This window comes from Gallinula chloropus, assembly GCF_964237585.1.
Source record: "Gallinula chloropus genome assembly, chromosome: 1".
In the NCBI taxonomy this organism is placed as follows: Eukaryota; Metazoa; Chordata; class Aves; order Gruiformes; family Rallidae; genus Gallinula; species Gallinula chloropus.
The window spans coordinates 50,612,250-50,631,320 of NC_140085.1; the positions used below are offsets into that span (position 1 = coordinate 50,612,250).

At 48.5% G+C, this 19,071-nt stretch overlaps 1 protein-coding gene across 1 annotated transcript in view; it reads left to right on the forward strand.

The window, feature by feature from the left end:
- Positions 1-393: 393 nt before the first annotated feature.
- The window catches only part of CELSR1 (cadherin EGF LAG seven-pass G-type receptor 1), a gene marked incomplete at its 5' end in the record, with an annotated part of 173,883 nt that continues 155,205 nt past the window's right edge, over positions 394-19,071 (forward strand). The window contains one exon of the mRNA XM_084274584.1: positions 394-3,562. Within this exon, the coding sequence (XP_084130710.1) occupies positions 394-3,562 (3,169 nt within the window). The remainder of the gene's footprint in view (positions 3,563-19,071) is intronic.

Here is a 19,071-nt window from a genome sequence, read left to right on the forward strand (position 1 = left end):
TGGGCCGGCGGCGCCGCGGCGGGACCTCCGTATTTAATTTGTTTCTTTACTTTCTTCTTTTTGGGCTTTGGGTTTGGGTTTTTTTTTTGGCGAAGGAGACGAGCAGCAGGTTTATGCTAATCACCCTCTCGGGAGCGACAGCGGGAGGAGGAGGAGGAGGAGGAGAGGAGCCATTTTGAACTCACTTCAAAGTTTAAGGTGGAAAAGTTGGAGCTCTCCAGCCCGCTGGCCGCGGACGGGGCGCGGGGCTGCGGGTCGGCGGCAGCCGGGCGGCGAGGGAGGCAGGGGGGGCCGAGCCGGCGGCTGATGGATGAGGGCGGGCGGGCAGCCCGGCGGGTGGATGGATTGTGCGGCAGCCCTCTGCCCGGCATCGCTGCCCGCTGAGCCCCGGAGATGCTGCGGCTGTCCGCCGCCGCCTGCGTGTCCTGGGCCGCGCTGCTCTGCGCCCTGGCGCCGGCGGGCGGCGGGGAGCTGCGGCCGCCCCGCGCCGCCCCGCTCCTCCACCTGCCCCCGGGGGCCGCGGGGCGCCGAGCCGCCGCGGAGCCGCCGGCGCTGCCGCCCGCCGGGCGCCTGAGGGCGGAGGGCGCCGCGCTGCGCCGCGCTTCTTCCGCCCAGCCCCGCGGGCCCTGTCCGCGGCGCGCCCGGCAGCGGGCGGCCGCTGAGCCCCGCGGAGCCGCCGCCGGCTGCGCCCCGCCGCCGCGGGAGGAGGGCGGCGGGCGGAGAGGAGCGCGGCGGGCGCGGAGCCTCAACAACCCCCCGCAGTTCCAGCTGCCGAGCTACCAGGTCTCCATCCCCGAGAACGAGCCCGCCGGCACGGAGGTCATCGTGCTGCGGGCCCAGGACCCCGACGAGGGGGAGGCGGGCCGGCTGGCGTACTCCATGGAGGCGCTCTTCGACGAGCGCTCTAACGACTACTTCTCCATCGATGCCGAGACGGGCAGCGTGGTCACCGCCCGCAGCCTCGACCGGGAGACGAAGGACACCCATGTGCTGAAGGTGACTGCCTCTGACCACGGCTCCCCACGCCGCCGCTCGGCCACCACGTATCTGACGGTCACCGTCAGTGACACAAACGACCACGAGCCGGTGTTTGAGCAGCCTGAGTACCGTGAGAGCATCCGGGAGAACCTGGAGGTGGGTTATGAGGTGCTGACCATCCGTGCCACCGACGGGGATGCCCCAGCTAACGCCAACATGCTTTATCGTTTGCTGGAGCCGGGTGCTGGTGATGGGGTCTTTGAGATTGACCCACGCTCTGGGGTCGTGAGGACCCGAGCCCCAGTAGACCGTGAGGAGGTCTCTGAGTACCACCTGGTGGTGGAAGCCAATGACCAGGGCAAGGACCCTGGACCACGCAGTGCCACGGCTATGGTGCACATCACCGTTGAGGATGAGAATGACAACTACCCCCAATTCAGTGAGAAGCGCTACCTGGTCCAGGTGCCAGAGGATGCCCCGGTGAACAGCCAGATTCTGCAGGTGCAGGCCACAGATCGGGACCGGGGCAGCAATGCCCAGGTGCACTACAGCATTGTGAGCGGCAACCTGAAAGGCCAGTTCTACATCCACTCTTTCTCTGGCGCCATTGACCTGATCAATCCTCTGGATTATGAGACTATTCGGGAGTACACACTCCGGATCAAAGCCCAGGATGGTGGCAGGCCTCCCTTGATCAACTCCAGTGGCATGGTGTCAGTGCAGGTCGTGGACGTGAATGACAATGCCCCCATCTTTGTGAGCACTCCCTTCCAGGCCACAGTGCTGGAGAACGTTCCTCTGGGATACTCAGTGTTGCACATCCAGGCTGTGGATGCTGACTCTGGGGAGAACGCTCGCCTGGAGTACAAACTCGTAGAGATGGCACCATCCACGGGAGGTGCCCCAGTAGCAGGTGACTCTGGGTTTCCTTTTCAGATCAACAACAGCACAGGGTGGATCACAGTGGCTGCAGAGCTGGACCGAGAGACTGTGGAGAACTATCACTTTGGGGTGGAGGCCAGGGATCATGGTGTGCCGGTCATGACCTCCTCAGCCAGTGTGTCTATCACTGTCCTGGATGTGAATGACAACAACCCCACCTTCACGGAGAAGGTGTATCACCTCAGACTGAACGAGGACGCGGCTGTGGGCAGCAGTGTCCTAACCCTGACAGCAGTGGACAGGGACGTTAACAGCGTTGTAACTTACCAGATCACCAGTGGCAATACCAGGAACCGGTTTGCCATCACCAGTCAGAGTGGAGGAGGTCTGATCACACTGGCCTTGCCCCTGGATTACAAGCAAGAAAGGCAGTATGTGCTCACAGTCACTGCCTCCGATGGCACTCGCTTTGACACCGTCCAGGTCTTCATCAACGTCACGGATGCCAACACGCATCGCCCAGTCTTCCAAAGCTCCCACTACACAGTAAGTGTCAGTGAGGACAAGCCCATCGGCACCTCTATTGTCACCATCAGTGCCACCGATGAAGACACAGGGGAGAACGCAAGAATCACTTACATTTTGGATGATAACATTCCCCAGTTCCGCATCGACCCTGACACAGGTACCATCACCACTCTGATGGAACTGGACTATGAGGACCAGGCCTCCTACACATTAGCCATTACAGCTCACGACAATGGCATCCCCCAGAAATCGGACACCACCTACGTCGAGATCCTCATCCTGGATGCCAACGACAACGCTCCCCGCTTTCTGCGTGACCGCTACCAGGGCTCAGTTTTCGAGGATGTGCCACTCTCCACCAGCGTCCTACAGCTGTCTGCTACCGACCGTGACTCGGGCCTCAATGGCCGCCTCCTCTACACGTTCCAAGGTGGTGACGATGGAGATGGAGATTTCTACATTGAACCCACTTCTGGAGTGATACGCACACTGCGCAAGCTGGACCGCGAGAATGTGGCTGTCTACAGCCTGCGGGCCTTTGCTGTGGACAGGGGCAGCCCACCACTGAAAGCTTCTGTGGATATCCAAGTGACCGTGCTGGACATCAACGACAACCCCCCTGTCTTTGAGAAGGATGAATTTGACATCTTTGTGGAGGAGAACAGCCCCGTGGGCTCTATTGTGGCACGGATCAGTGCTGCTGACCCCGATGAGGGGACCAACGCGCAGATCATGTACCAGATCGTAGAGGGGAACATCCCTGAGGTCTTCCAGCTGGACTTGCTCAACGGAGACCTCACGGCCCTGATGGACCTGGATTATGAGAGCCGGACAGAGTACGTGATCGTGGTGCAGGCCACTTCTGCCCCTCTTGTGAGCCGGGCAACAGTGCACATACGCCTCCTGGATCAGAACGATAACCCACCAGTGCTGCAGGACTTCCAGATCATCTTCAATAACTACGTGACCAACAAGTCTAACAGCTTCCCCTCTGGTGTCATTGGCAAGATCCCAGCTCATGATCCTGATGTGTCTGACAGCCTGGCCTACACCTTTGTGCAAGGCAATGAATTAAACTTGCTCCTTTTGGACTCTGCCACTGGGGAACTCAAACTCAGTCGTGATCTGGACAACAACAGACCCCTGGAAGCCCTCATGAAAGTATCGGTGTCAGGTAAGGAAGCGTGCGAGGTTCGCAAAGCGTGTGATTCCACTTGTCAGACCAGTACAGGGAGGGGGGGAGTAGGGGGAGCATGAGCAGAAATAACCCATTTGCAGTTTTGTGCACAGCCTTCAGTTTCCTGAGGCAGCAATTTTACCTGCAGAATTTTTAGAGGAACCACAAAAATTCATCAAACCCATGTGCTGGCGATTGAAGTGGTGGGTTGAAGTTCTTTAGTGAAGGTGGATCACAAGGATAAATAAACAGGGGTGTGCGTGGAAGGGTATATACTCCCTCAGTGGAGGTGGTACCTTGGTTGAAGCTTTTCTGATGTGGTTGACTAAAGGTAGTAAATAATGTAACTTGCAAAGATGGAGAGAATGCACGTGTATCTGTAATGCCATTTCCCTGCCCTCTTCTTTTTCCCCTCCTAAAAAGAGAAGTTGAGATTTGGTGTCTCTGCTTTTTTTTTTTTTTAGCAGCAAAATGTGTTTGTTTCCTCCTGAATACCAGGGGGGCTTGGCTGGTAGATCCTTGGGCCTCAGCCCAGCCTTCTGCTGGTGTGTCCCGGGTGGATGTGACGCTGGATGAGCTGTGCTGGTTTGCACTGCTGGCGTGTGTTCCTGTGGGGAAATGGCGACGCTGAGAGCAATGAGTTATGGCTGTGTAATAGCTGTGTAACGCTGCTAATTGCGCTGGAGTTGCTTTAGTAGAGCTAGGGGCACGTACTGGCCAAACACAGCCCAAAACCAGCGCTGCGGGGTGGAGGGAGAGAAGGGAAGAGGGAGGGATGCTGTACCATTAACTTCCTCGGGGAATTTGTGTCTCTGTGTGCGTATTAAGACTGTTGGATGCCACCTGCTATATACTGTTACATGAGCACATACACACTCTTAGGATATTACTCTTTTTCTGCTCGGTTGTGTATCGTGGGATTACATTTTATGCCTGTAATTGTGGCATCAATCATGCAGCAAGTAGTTTCCTCTGCAGGTGCCACTCTATAAAGTTTACTGTGGACCTAATCCCGGACTTGTGTTGACTTTCTGAGGTTTAACCGAGATACATTCCTCTCGCAGCCTCTCTCTGCATCCTAAAGCTAATATTTGTATTCTTTCTGGGGAAAAAATAGCTGAAAGTACTAGGTACATAAAATGATGCTTTGGGTGGGAAGTGCTTCGTTTGGGCTGATTCTCTTAAAGTAAACCCCAATAAACTGTGGCATAGTCCTGGCAGCACTTGCTCTACTGCAAGAGGTCACGGCTTGCAGCAGGGCCAGGGGGGAGCGAGCTGTGCTCTCCTTTGTGTTTGCAGGCTCGAGGTCCTTTCTGCTTCAGGAAAATTAAAGCAGTAGTAACCAAACTGATTGAATTTCCTGAGGTGTGTCACCGGACGAGCCCCTCCTGATTCTTCCAAAATGATTGGTGGGTGGGGAGATGGGGGAGATGGACACACAGCCGATGTGTTAAGTTGGCTGATAAATGCCATTTCCATGTCCCGTGAAGACTCGCAGAGAAAACAGACTGTTGGCTTGTGACCTTAAAGAAAAACATTTGGATTAAGGTGCAGGTGATTGCGTGGCCATTGTCTGAACTGGTAGCTCTTTATCTAGTAGCAGATGATAAGAACTTGAGCTTGGAAACTTGAGCAAGGAGCTTGGAAAGGATGTTTCGCTAGAGGAGGTGAGGGAAGCGTTGAGAACAGAAGCACAGATGAGACAAACTATTCCTTTCTCAGTGTGATGATTTACACCGTTTAAGTGGATGAAACCTCAGGTAGGAATTAAGACCTCTGTTTTCTTAAGTAACAAGGGCTTGATGGTGAAACCAGCATCAGTTTCATGTTTGGTGAAGGTGTGAACTTTGAAACCCCTGTGATACTGATCAGAATCGCTGTCTGCTGCATGTCTTGAGCTATTTGAAAGATTAAAGGTTTTTATAGACGGGATTTTCAAATAATTTTGACAAGCCCTGAACTCCACTGTGACGTTAATTCAGAGAAGTTTACTGTCTGGAAATTGAAAGGGGCAGAGTTTGGCAGGATGTGAGGCTGTGTCGGGGAAACTCTCACCTGCCTGTTTTCTCTGGTTTATCTGATGCCCTCTTAAAAAAAAAAAAAAAAAAGACAGATGAACTCAGACAGAAGTGCTCCACAGGGTTATCTCTAAGTGTTGCGAAATACCTGCAAATCATCTGCTAAAATGACCTGCCAGTTAACTGAAAAACGTGTCTGTGGAGTAGCCATTAACCTCTCAACCCAGACAAACACAAAGTCTTGCCCTGCGCTGCACAGCTGCTCTTCTTCGGGTCAGGGAAGGATCCCGAGCTCTTTATGAACTTGAGGAATTCGCTCTATAGACGAGTCGGAAGTAACGCTGCTGCTGTAAAAATCTGATTTCCACTCAGCGATGCGTTGTGCTGGGGAGGCTTGTGAGTGTGTGTGATGCTAGGGAGGAGCTGTGCTACCCGGTTAAATCATTTTGAGACTTTGATGCTGGGCTAAACCCAGCATCTTCTTCATTTGATCTGGGGATTATTCATCTAAGCGTGGTAATGTTGGCCTTCTGTGTACAAACAGAGCTTCAAGAATGATGAAAACCCAGCAGATGAAGAGCATTTCGTAAAACCCGAGAATACTCAGGTGTTTGAAACTTGCCCTAAACAGTACAAACACCCCCAGAAGCTCGGTGGGACGGTGGGCAGCCCTGGGCAGGCTCGGTGTGTGTGTGGCTCAGCCTCCGCCCCCGTGCCACAGTACCGGCTGGGCTGTGCCTCCACAGCCGGTCAGGAACCCATCCAAAACCCCATCCCAGTGAAGAGGGAGGAATGTGGGTGGTGTGGATATTAGCATTCGGCTTTGGATGGGGAGGGAGCTTTTGAAGTCAACCTCTTTTGAAGTGAATCTTTCTGGCTGCCCCTCTGCCTGTGCCTGTTGTGCAGGGCAGCCTGAGTGAGCAAACTGGACCCTGTTTGGTGAAATTAAATGATGTGCTCCAGGGGTGCCCCAAGGGGTCCCTTAAAAAGACACATACTCCTTATTCCATTCTATCTTTAAGGCTTTCCTACAGTAAAGCAGAGCTTTGCCTTATATTCCCGTGCCTTTATATTGTATCCTGGGCATTGGAACAGGCTGCCCAGGGAGGCGGTGGAGTCACCATCCCTGGATATATTTAAAAGACCGGTAGATGAGGTGCTCAGGGATACGGTCTAGTAGAGGATGGGTACGGTTGGAGTCAATGATCTCAAAGGTCTTTTCCAAGCTAGTGATTCTGTGATCCTTTGGTTTATGTTGGTTTAGCAACTGGGGTGAAGTCTGGACCCTACTGAAATCCTGGTCTTGTTTTCCAGAGGGGCAGGATTTTACTCTGTGCTTTGGAAACAGGCAGTTAAGTATTGATCAGTCTGTGATTTCTTAGTGTTACTAAAAATATATATGGCATAAATTGGCAGGATTTTTTTTAAAAAAACAAACCTATTTCTTTTTGTCTGCAGCAATGTTCATGGTAACAAATTGGGGTTTATTTGGTAAAAAAAAAGGGGTTAAACATTGCTCAAGTCACATGGAGTTTGCCTATGTTAAACATTATACTGTGGTCCTGGCCAGTGCTGGGAGCGGGGGAAGTCAGTCTGGTGCTAGCCTCAACTTTGCACAAACCTCACACAAGTTTGCCTGGGTATCACATTGCAAACGCTGCTGGCACCTGCTTGGCTGTGCTACCACAAGCAGCCCCACTTATCCCGGACAGCTCGATGGGATACAATAGGTGTGTGTGCAAACTCCTCTGGGAACCCAGCCTAATTCAGCAGGGCAGATAAAACCCAGCCTAACCGGATGCTGCTGCTTTCGAGTGGTCCAGATAAATGTCAAATATCATGGTGTAACACACAGTTTTAGGAAGGCAGGGCTTTCTCAGGCAGTGAGGGATAGACATCCAGGCGTTTCTAAGGGCATGCAAGCTCAAGAATCACCTTTTACATTTCTTTAGCTTTTAATCTCTAGAGGCATTCGGTGAGGTTATTGACTTATCAGCAAACACAAATTAAGATAGAGCTTGTTTGGGTGGCAATAAACTTTTGAGACTTTTACTCAAGGTTTGGTGAAGGATCTTCATTATTATTGTAATTTAAAAGTCATTATGCTAATGGTCCTGTGCCTTTTCCATACAAATGTAAGGGAAGATGCAATACTTAGGTTTAACCCTTCTGATAAAGGAAAGGCCACAGCTGAGTCCTGGATGCAGGACATTGGGGGATTATTTCTGTGTGTGTGAAGAAGCTTTGAGATTCAAGGGGAAAAAGGGAACTTGAGGGAAAAGGGGTCTTTAAGAGCAGGGGTACCTTTGGGTGTGGAGGGCGAGCAGTGGGCAACCGCTTGGGATGCAGGTGAGGTGCCTTGGCACCATCTGGATGCATCCTGACCTTGTGCCCCTGCCTTTAGAAGTGGGCTGGACAGGGACGCTGGATCCTTGTGCATGTTGGGGGGACAGATCTGCAGGGTGACCAGTTCTTTCTGAGTGATGCTTCTGGTTGCCTGTGAGGACTTGTTTTCAGGGTCTGCCAGGGACGGTTAGCACCCGAACTTCTCTCCAAACACATTCCCGCAGGCTGTGGGATCCCTGTGGGTTGTACAATTAGGAGATGATGGAAATAGACGGGCGGAGGCTCCTCTCCCTCCCTCTGGGTGGGAAGAGGTGTGTTGTCGTGTTGCATGGCTGCAGAGCTTTTGCACACTTGTGTCCCTGGGGACTTCAGGCACTTCCATTTCCTGTGTGCATCCCGCGCTGTGGTGAGTGAGGAGAAGGCAGCGGCTCAAGGGCTGCAAAGCCCAGGGATGCAGCGACAAGGGGCCTCGTTCAGAAATAGCAAATCAAGAGCAGAGTCCATCATTTGAAAGTTAGGGTACCTCCTGGGTCTGATCTGGCTACCTAGATCCTTTCTTGCAGCCATATGGGTTCTGTAATTTCTCCTATAGGTAAGATGCATTTTACATGTGGGTCCCTCCAGCCTGCAGGAACGTGACTTTCCCTCCTCATCCGTATGATCTGTTCCAACTGATAAAAAGCTGTGGCTGCCTTGTTGCTTTCCTGTGTGCTTCCTTCCACTTTGTCCCTGGATTTCATAGGAGTGGTGTATTTTTGTTTCCAAAGGCAGGAAAATGTCAGTGGCTACCAGAGGAAAATATTTAGTGGAAGGCTGACTGAGAAAATAACTTTTCACTGAGATAAAAGCTATCATCTGCATGCAAATAAATAAAAGAGCAGTTCATGCTACTGTAAATAAGCAATTTCTTTGTTATACTGCTGATCCCTAGTAATAAAAAACAAGAAATGTTTACCACAGCACACTTTAAAATCTGGATGAGATGTTTTATCTCAGACAAAAACTATTTTGTAAGTTCAGCTTCTTTCAGAAAATGCTGCTCTGCAGTGTAGCCACCACTGAAGATGATGTTTCGCCCTGTTTTTGTGTTTCTGTCTGTGTGCAGTGCAGGCTGTATGTTCTTGGGTTTGATTACAGAGTTTTAAACAAGATATCTCTACTTGAGTGTGTCTTGGTGGTTGAGGCACACAGAGATGGCATTTCTTAACTTCATCCCACAAAGTGAAACTTTGAATCATGAATACCTGAGCTCACAATCAGCACTTGTGGGGGGCTGGGGAGGAGTATCCATGCCCTACATAAGCCCAAACTCTGAGCTGCTGTTTAAAAACCCACTGGTGTGTTTGCTTGAGATTTCTGTACAAACTTTGGGTTGCCTTGACTGAGAGGGTGTGAGAAATGGCTTATTGAGGTTGCAGGGGGTTTGGGCTGGTTCTCTACACACGTTGCTCAGTGTACTGATAATGATTGTTGTTTGGTTGGGGTTTTTAATTGCCTAAATGCTGATGCTTTTCTCAGTGATTCCTAGGAAGAAGGGAGAAGGTTTAAGAAAAATGAGATGGAAGATGTGAGAGGAAGAAAGATGTACTAGGCTTCACTTGATAATCAAGTCCTAAGGGATGGAAATTAAATTTAGGGGAGCATGATAGTGGGATTGCCTGGAAAACTTTTTCCCCTATTTTTAAATTATTTGCAAATGGGGAGATAGTTTTAACAACCATTTTAAAATTATATTAGCAATTGCTTTATGGTTTTGATTACTTTTTAAGCTTCGGGGTGTATTAGTGAATTGATTTCCGTGGTGTACTCGCTTGTTGTGATTTAATTCCCTCTTAGAAGTCACTGAAGTGCTCCAGCTTCTCACTTGCACTTGTGGGTTGGGAAGAACCCTCTTTTGTTCTGTTGTTCTGGTCACACATTTCCATGCAGTTCAGCATTGCTTTAGGCAGCAGAGCCTGCTGAAACTGCCAAATCCAGAATAAACATCAAATTGTTGTCCAGGGTGATGACAAAAGAAGCCTCTGTTTAGAATGTAGAAAAGTTTTCTAGGTTTGGATGTTAGATTGATAGTAAGTCTGCAGTAGAATTAGGGGTGGGGGAGGTAGGTGATGTGAAGCAGTAGGGTTTTATACTTCATTATCTCCAACATCCCAAGCACTCCCTGAGGAAGTGGCTGGCTGCTGATAAAGTGTATAATTTTACATTTGCTCATTAAACGGTCTGTTTTCTTTCAGCTTATGTACTTACTATACTGAAACTCCCATTCGTTGTTGACTCCCATCTTTGAGCTGAATGGATTTTCTCAGTCATCCCGTGGCTGAGGAAAGCAATGCTGGGTTTTAAAGTAGGACATCGGGTAACTGTAGGTAGTGTGCCCACTGCTCTTCTGATAGGGCTTTCGCTGCTGGGACCCTTAGCAGATGCTTGGATGGGAACCCAAGTGTTCTCACATTTACACCAGTCTGGTCAGAGTGTGGCTCTGGTATCTCCCAGCATCTTCAAGGAAGGGTTGGGAAGACTCATCCGTGGTCTCCTGCCTCTGCTTCAGGACATGCTGCAGGTCTGCCAGACACCCCTGCATCTGTCGGGTTGTCTCTGGTGATTTGGCTGGCTGGGTGCTCAGGCTTTGTGGGTTCAGGGGCATGTGATAGCACGCAGCACCTGTGATGGTGTTTACGTTCAGCCAGATGTGTGGCTGCTGCATATGTTGGTGCAGCTGAGCTCGCTTTCATCAGGTTATTTTGGGCACAGACGGCAACGGCTGCACTGTAGCACGGCTTTGCCTTGTGATTTCACTGGGCCCCTCAATTCCCTCCTGGGTCAGGTGAGACTGATACAAAGACTGGGAACACAAGGCCTGTGGAAGTTAAGAGCAGGATTGCTTTCTGTGCAGGAAAGGTGCAAATGGGGAGCTCTTCTAAAACCTATGTGCTACAAATACCTTTTCAATATTTAGCAGTGTAGGCAACTCTAGCTGTAGTGCTCATGCATGGAAGATGAGTTAAGGGGAGGATCAAATGTCAGACACAAGATCTGTGCTCTCCAGCCCTTCTTCTCTTTTATAAGCCCTGAGGATTTTGAGAGCCTGTTGTTGGGGTGACAGAGTTTTGGGTGTTGGAGTGCTTGAGATAACAACACAACTTATCTGCTTACCTCAGTATTGCCTAATTCACAGGATTTGGGCAACTGTCTCTCTTGTCTTCCACTTGTATTTCCAAAAATGCCTATGGAGAGTCTCTAGGAAACAGGAATGTTAGAAGGGCTGAAGCTCAGATCTGATGACCTTTTCTGGCAATCTTCCATGTTATGGTCTTTCTGTCCTGGTTTCTGTGGGAATTACGATATTTTTAGGTAAAACAGTACTCCAACTATGCTGCCAGCTCTTTTGCCATTTAAGAAACAAGTATGGCTATGCTGTCTTTTATGAGCCATAGGCTATTTTGTTGCCTGCTCCCTTTATAAAAGACCTTTTGGCCAAAAGATTGCATAAATCAGAGTACAGAACAAGTTGACGAGGGATTTGGTTCCTCAAAGCCTTGTTCACAGTGGTTGTCCACTTGAAAGAAGGAACATCTGAGACCCTATTAAATTCAGTTTCACTGCTTTGTGTTTCTGTGACAAGTGATGGTTTTGTTACATTTTTTTCCCCCCATGCAGCTCTTTTTCCAGTGTTGAAAAACACCAAACTATTTATAGGCGTAACACAAGTTTCCAAAAGGGGCAGGATGTAATCTTCATGGAACATTTTGAAATCTGCCACTGAGTGATCTCTTGTTTGTTTGGCAGAGCTTTGCATAACACCTCTTTTTGTAAGACCTGGGCACATACACTTCAGTTGCGCTTTTATCGCAATGTGTTGATCTTGTTGGATTGAAACAATCTAATCAAAGGTAAAGCTTGGCTCTTCTGGTTGAAATTGTATCACTTATCATGATTTGGCTAGTGGTTGGACTTGCTGATCTTAAAGGTCTTCTCCAACCTAAACCATTCCATGATTCTATGACCTTCCCAGTAAATCCAAGTGTCTCTTCAGAGGTGGCTGTATAGGTTGCATCCGTGACTGGAGGGCTTGATGGCTGAAGATGCCCATTTCACCCCACTGATTAAAGAGGGAACATAAGTGACTGACCTGGGCTAATTGCCTTGTTGCTACGTGGGTAAAGTTCAGTGGGGTGAACCCACCCTGAATGTCTGTGCCAGGACTGTGGGGTTTGTTTTCTTTTGTAGCAATGACTGTGCTTATTACTGTTACAGCAAACTACCTGTAGTAACAGGCTTAGCAGACTGGATGGAAAGGATGGGGAAGGCCATAACTTGCAAACAGGAAAACATTCTGCCATGAATAGCATTAGCAGAGGCTTTAAATATTGTCAAGAGTTTGAGTGAATGAAGGGGGAAAGTATGCTTTTATGGGGATTTGGCATTCAACAAAGAAATAAAATTTTAAAATACTTGAGAAAGATGATCTTTGCACTTGAGGGAAAAAAAAAGCAGTTGGACAGAATAGGATTTGTTGGAGAGAAAAGAAAACTTTTGGACTTTGTTTCAACAAGTTGTTAATGCTGCTAAGCTGTAACCGCCTTCATATTTATTCCAGTATTTACACTTGACAAGCACAAAAAAAGCAAATAAATGAAATGGTAAACCTGTAATAAATCCTCGGGGGACCACATAGTAAACACAGACATGTTGGGCTTATCTAACACAAAGCAAAGTAATCTGCTTTCAACACCATTGCCAAACGCGTGATAGATGCTACATTCCATCAGGTCTCCAGCGCTTTTGGAAATGACACATCTGGTCAAAATATTTCAGTGCTTTTTGAAGGAGGGAGGAAGAGAGGCCATCATTAACAGCTGTTGCAAACATGGCATCTTCTGCCTGCTGTGGAGTCTGTGGGCCTGGTCCAGTTTCAGGGAGAAGCAGAAGGGTCTTGCCCCACCAGATGGGCAAAGCAAGGACTGTATTACTGGTCTTGACTTTTACAGGTGTGATGACCAGCATCTGGCAGTCTGTCTTTGCTGTTAAATTCCATAGAGCTGTTAGGTTTAGAAGCTAATGTACTCAAGGTGATGCTCTGAAGCTGTCATGGTGCTGGAGAGTGCATCGTGCATTGGTTGGGTTTGCTCTTTCCTTGCACTAGCTCCAGATCAGACTCCTTGACCATGTTCAAAACTGATGTTAGCAAGTCACTGAGTTTATTGGATTGAATAGCACTTCTTGAATGCCAGGAACCAAGTGCACCCCTCATTTACTTGTGTGCTTGCAGCGATGTTCCTGATGGGTCTGTTTCTAAAAGAGACCCCTTAACATCCACGCTGTGATTTTTGCTTTTAAAATTTATTCATTTAGCCATCTAAAACATGTAAAAGCTGGATATGAAGGAAAAAAATATTCACTATGAAGGTGGTGAGGCAGTAGAACAGCTTGCCCAGGGAGGTGATGGATGCCCCCTCCCTGGAGGTGTTCAGGGCTGGGTTGGATGGGGCCTTGAGCAGCCTGGTCTAATGAGGGCATCCCTGCCTGTGGCAGAGGGTTGGAACTAGATGATCTTAATTTAAGGCCCCTTCCAGCCCAAACCAGTCTGTGATACTACGATTCTGTGACAAGCTGTATCACACTACTGCTTTTCTTGTTTTAGCAGTGTGTGACTGCCAGCCTTCAGACACTGCAGGCAAAGCTCAGCATGGTCAGGAAGAGGCATTTGGCACCTTTCACAGCTTAGGTCCAGTAGAGGACTTATATCTAACCATCAAATGCCACAGTGCCTCACCTTGAGGTGCCTGTTTTCTGCAGCAGTATCCTGGTTTGGGCCTGTAAGTGTTCTATAAAGTGGGAGTACTTGAAATACCATCCTGCTGCAGCCTGGGCACTTCACTCAGCAGAGCGATCAGGACACACAGCGAGGACAGAGATGGGCTGGGCTCCAACCCTTGATCTCAAAGCTTTTACTGTGCTATACATTAAAGAGGAGATGAATAAGGTGCAGAAACCGTTGTGGGACTCATGTTTCCCATCACTCTGGTAAGTGCCATAAACTACAGGGTCCTGCTCACACTTGCAGGGCACCAGAGAGGGTGCTTTCTGGCTCGTGTTTGTGAACACCTCCACTTCAGTCAAGCAGCGGTGTGGGCAGTCTGGCCCTGACTCTCAGCTGTTGGATTTAGTTTAGGTCATAATAAAAGCTGGATCATGAACCATTCATGCTATGTCAGGACTGGGTCAGTTCTGCCTGTAGCCAGGGACTCAGCTCTTCCCACCTGGGAACTCAAAGGTAAAATAAACAAGAACCCTGGGGCTTTCCAGGGAGTACTTTCCTATTGATCGGAGTCTGTTTGTTTGTCGTCTGGCTTTAACTATATGTAAATGTATTTTGCTTTTTATGTGGAGTGTCCCTCAAGTGGGTTAAATGGTCAGTTATGGAAGGATTCTTGGGCTCAGACTGCTAAATAGCCAGAGTTCAACCCATCTTCACCTACTTTTTAATCCTCTTTCTCACTGCAGTTTGCCATGATGATAGACTTGCTGGTAATTACCAACATGCTGCCGCACGTCACTTGGATCCTGTGGCTTTTCCCGCAATGTGCTCGTTGACTCTGCAGCTATCCGACATTTTCCTGACGCATGCAGTAAAAGGTCTCCTGGCAGCAAAGCCCAGGTTGAACTATCCCATTGGCTGACTCAGTTTCCCTTCTCACAGGGTGTATTTCTGATGTTGGCCTTCTTGTATTGGCACAGTGTAATTTAGCAACGTGCTCTCCGCATGATGAGCTCTCCATCTGGCAGATAATTGCCTGCTAGTTTAAATCCCGTCTTAACTTCAGTTCCTTGAGATCATGAATCCTGCTGATGCCTTCTGGTTGATTTTGCAGGCTGTTTGCAAAAGGATTCGTTCCCACCTAAAGTGGTGTGAGCATGTTTCTGTGAGGGTTTTTGGGAGGATAGGTATCGTAGCTTAACTTTTAGGTCCTGCTTACTAAGCTACCTGACATTTTTCTGCACCGAGTTTGGCAGTCTAACACTTGAATTTGTTGACCAAGCTGCTGGCTGCAGGCGCTGGCTGTTTGCACTCCTTATGCAAAGTGGGAACCCGGGATACCTTTTAGGACCTAGTGGATGATGTTGAAAGGTTGTTACACAAAAGCACGCTGGTGTTCCTCTTTCCTCCTTGCTTATCACCTTCTTTGGCCTCGCTGGATCTGTTTGCTGTGTGTAGTTTTGCAGCAAGGCGCCTGTCTGTGGAGCTTGCCTGCTGCAGGCCTGTACAGCAGGCCCAGCGGAGACCGCGTGGGTGCTGCTTTCGTAATACCTGCTGTAAATAGTGAGGGTAACCACCAGACATGGACTGACTGGCAGCCCTCAGAGATAGCCAGATACGAGTGGCCACACTGGGGACTGACTTCAGGGTTGGGACCTCAGCGGTGCTGGCTGCTGGGCGCAGCTTTCAGCAATTTTGCAGCTGTGGTTCTTTAACCCTCTCCTTGCACAGGGTCTCGGAGGCCATGGCACGAGGTGGTAACAGTCCCACCGAGCTTTTGTCACAGGTCATAGGGCACGCTACACACTGAGTCTTGGTACTTGTCGTCTTTGCAGCCTGTGGGAGTAACACCTGTACCTGTGAACTGGGAAATGGGCCCAGTTTGGGTATAGATACCGACTGTACTTCTTTCCTACGCCTTGTGACAAGTTGCAGTTGTCTTTACTGGCTGGTTCCTTCATGGCTTATCTAATAACGGTGTCTGGGACTTTATGCAGCTTTAAGAGGCTTTAAACTCAGAAATTCCTCTTTACTACCAACAGCATTGATGGACATGACTGATTAATGGCAATAAACTCTGGTGAGAGCTGAGAGATGAGGACAGTTTTTCTTTTGTATGCAGTGAACATGTGTTTATTTTGTATGAATGAGTTTTACGAACTTTGGTATGATCTGCCTTTAAAATGTCCCTTGCCAAATGGTTGGGAATTTCTTAAGCTAACTGATTCATTCCTTAGCTCAGCCAACATGCACCAGGCTGTGCTGAAGCTGAGGTGATGAGATGATCAGAGAAAATTCAACTGGTGGCAGTTGAGCACCCATTCCCTCCCCTCCTCCCCCCTTTTTGGTGGTTTGTTTTTTTTATTTTTTTCCTGGAGGGAAGTCCTCCAGATTTCACCTGCTTTGAGGTGGTATCAGTAACTCCCCTGGGTTTTTGCTTTCAGTGTCCTTGATCAGACTTTAGCTGTCAAGAGATCCCATTACTCTTTCCAAGGCCTGAAGGGAAAGTGACAACTTTGATGGCCGGTTTGGAAACTTTCTTAGACTGGAAAGCATCCCATGGGGTAAACAACTTTACTCACCCTCTAGACATCCCATAGAGATCAGATAGGAAGGCATTTTACTGGTGTAGTGCTGCGTAAAGTTGGGATGTTGTGCATTTTCAGGTATTTACTTACGTAAATAACTTATGATAAGAAAGGATTAATTAATATTATTCCTGTACTGAAACTGAATTTTAAAGAAATCAGCCTGAAGTTTCAGTGTGAAATTTGTAGTGTTGTTCTGTGCACTGTAGAGCCTTTGTGCTTACTGCTGTAGTCATATTACATGACATTGCCTAATACCCAGCAAGACGTATTCTTGGCTCATTTGGCAGGTCAGGCTCCCTCTGGGTCACTGAATCCCTCCATGTACTCAACAGAGAGCTCAGCCTGATGATTTTACAGCCACCCATCTGCCTTTTCATTTCCAGTGCTTTTTCCTTTTTGCAGTAGTTCTCCGTTTTACAGCATGGTGAGCATCAAAAGCAGGGCTCTGACTAGTTTTGTGACCAGCATCATCCCTCCCTGCTTCCCATTCCTGGTGGGCAGCTGCTGACTTGCTGGTGGTCTGTTCTGGGGATAAGTTTTTTTGCTCCATCTTCCTGGTGCGGTGAGGGAGGCCAACGGGCGTAGGCACCTTGCGAAGATGCTCAAGTCCTGGGGCAGGGGCTCAAGCTCGCAGCTGAGAGCTGGTCCTCTAGCAAATGAGATGCAGATTCATTAGAGCTTCAGGATAATTTAATCACTTTTGGAAAGCTCAGTAGTTAATAATCCCACACTAAGAAACCGCCACTGCTTCTGTTCCTTATTAGACATCTTAATTAATTTCTTTTCCATTTCTGTTCTTTGGCATTTCATAGCATTTAATTTTCTCTGCAGTAATTTATGAGTCACAAAGTCTCTTGGAACAGGTGAGCCTCTGAGTGATGGCGTTTCAGCGCCTCGTGCATTTCCTGAGGTTGGATCTTGTGCTGTTGCTCATCGTTTAGTGGCAACGTTGCTGCTGCTTCCCCCAGGAAAGCAATATGTTGTTAACTGGGTGTGCTGTGCCCGGACCATGCTGCCCTCCCTTTGGAGACAGGCAATACACCTACTTTGGTGGCATCTGAACTGCTTAGAAAAATAGTGGGATGGATTCCATTTTCTGATGTTACAGGATTTGGGTGACTTACTTTTGTTGTCGAGCCACTGTCTGTGGGTTTAAGTTGGTTCAGGAGGATGGAGGTAACAGACAAGTTGAAAAATGCGTTGGTGCATGGGGCTTCCCACACAGGGGGTGGATTTCTTAAAGAAGGTTGCCTGTTGTATGAGGCCTTGCAAATATAGTTCCTCTGTACTATTCTGATAGTTCCTACTCAAGAAAAGATTTATGTTGTAAAGAGGGCAAGATGGGGGACAGAGGAATTGTTGCACTGGAGGTATCATTTAAGGTAGAAGACTGCATCTTCCATGCTGTGAAATGAAAACCAAAGAGGGCTGTGATTGCTGCCTACCTCTCTGAAATACTTATGGAAAACAAAGTTAAAAGCAGGGCAGTTTAAAGAAAAAAATCCCTAAGTGGACTGATCCTCACTAAATTTAGGTAGGATGTTGGAAGGTGGTTTGAAACCTTTAGGGAAGCAAATTTCTGGAACAACCTCTCTGTGAAGGGATCCAAGAAAGTGTAGCTGAGTTTAATATCCTGGGCTGCGTCAAAGGAAGTGTGACCAGCAGATCAAGGGAAGGATTCTGCCCCTCTGCTCTGCTCTCCTGAGACCCTACCTGGAGTACTGCATCTAGCTCTGGGGTCCCCAGTACAAGAAAGACATGGAGCTGTTGGAGTGCATCCAGAGGAGACCATAAAGATGGACAGAGGGCTGGAGCACCTCTTCTCCTATGAAGACAGGCTGAGAGTTGGGCTTGCTCAGCCTGGAGAAGAGAAGGCACTGGGGAGACCTTATTGCAGCCTTTCCAGTACCTGAAGGGGTCTGCAGAAAAGCTGGAGTAGGACTGTTATCAGGGAATGTAGCAACAGGACAAGGGGCAATGGCTTTAAGCTGAAGGAGAGTGGGTTTAGGTTAGCTGCTAGGAAGAAATTCTTCCCTGTGAGGGTGGTGATGCCCTGGCCCACGTTGCCCAGAGAAGCTGTGGCTGCCCCCTCCCTGGCAGTTTTCAATGCCATGTTGGATGGGGCTTTGGACAATCAAGTCTAGTGAAAGGTGTCCCTGCCATGGCAGGGGGTTGGAACTAGGTGATATTTGAGGTCCCTTCTAACCCAAACCAGTTTGTCATTCAATGAAGCTTTATAAATGAATGCCTGCTAGTTTATAAGCAGTATTATATATACACAACACGCTTCCTTGAGAAACTTCCTGGAATAAAAATATTGAACTAGGTGGGAAAATTATTTCCCATTCTCCTTTTGCTGTAGAAATCAAACATGCATATTAACAAATTGCAAATGTGTTACCCCTTTGAACTGCCTGAGCTTGTGTAAGTTGTTGTGTGTTGATAACAGCACTGCAATCTTCTCCTAAACCTTGGTATCAACAGAAGATAACAAATCCACAAGGCAGCGTGGTTCAGCAGGTAAATGAATGGGGCTGGAAGTTATTCACAGATGTCATAGGCTGCAAGTTGCAGCAAATCTGAGCCAGTCTTGCTTCTGCCTGTTACAGTCCCTTCCCTTCCAGCACCTGTATGACCTTGTGCTGGGCTGTTTCCATACACAAAGTTGCTTAAAAGCCAAAAACCAAAGCAAGCTGCTTAGCATGAAAAAACAGTCCGTCAAGCGAGTATCAGAGACAGTGCAAATGAGGATATAAGTTGATAAAAAGCCAAACTACCAATGAAAACAGAAGC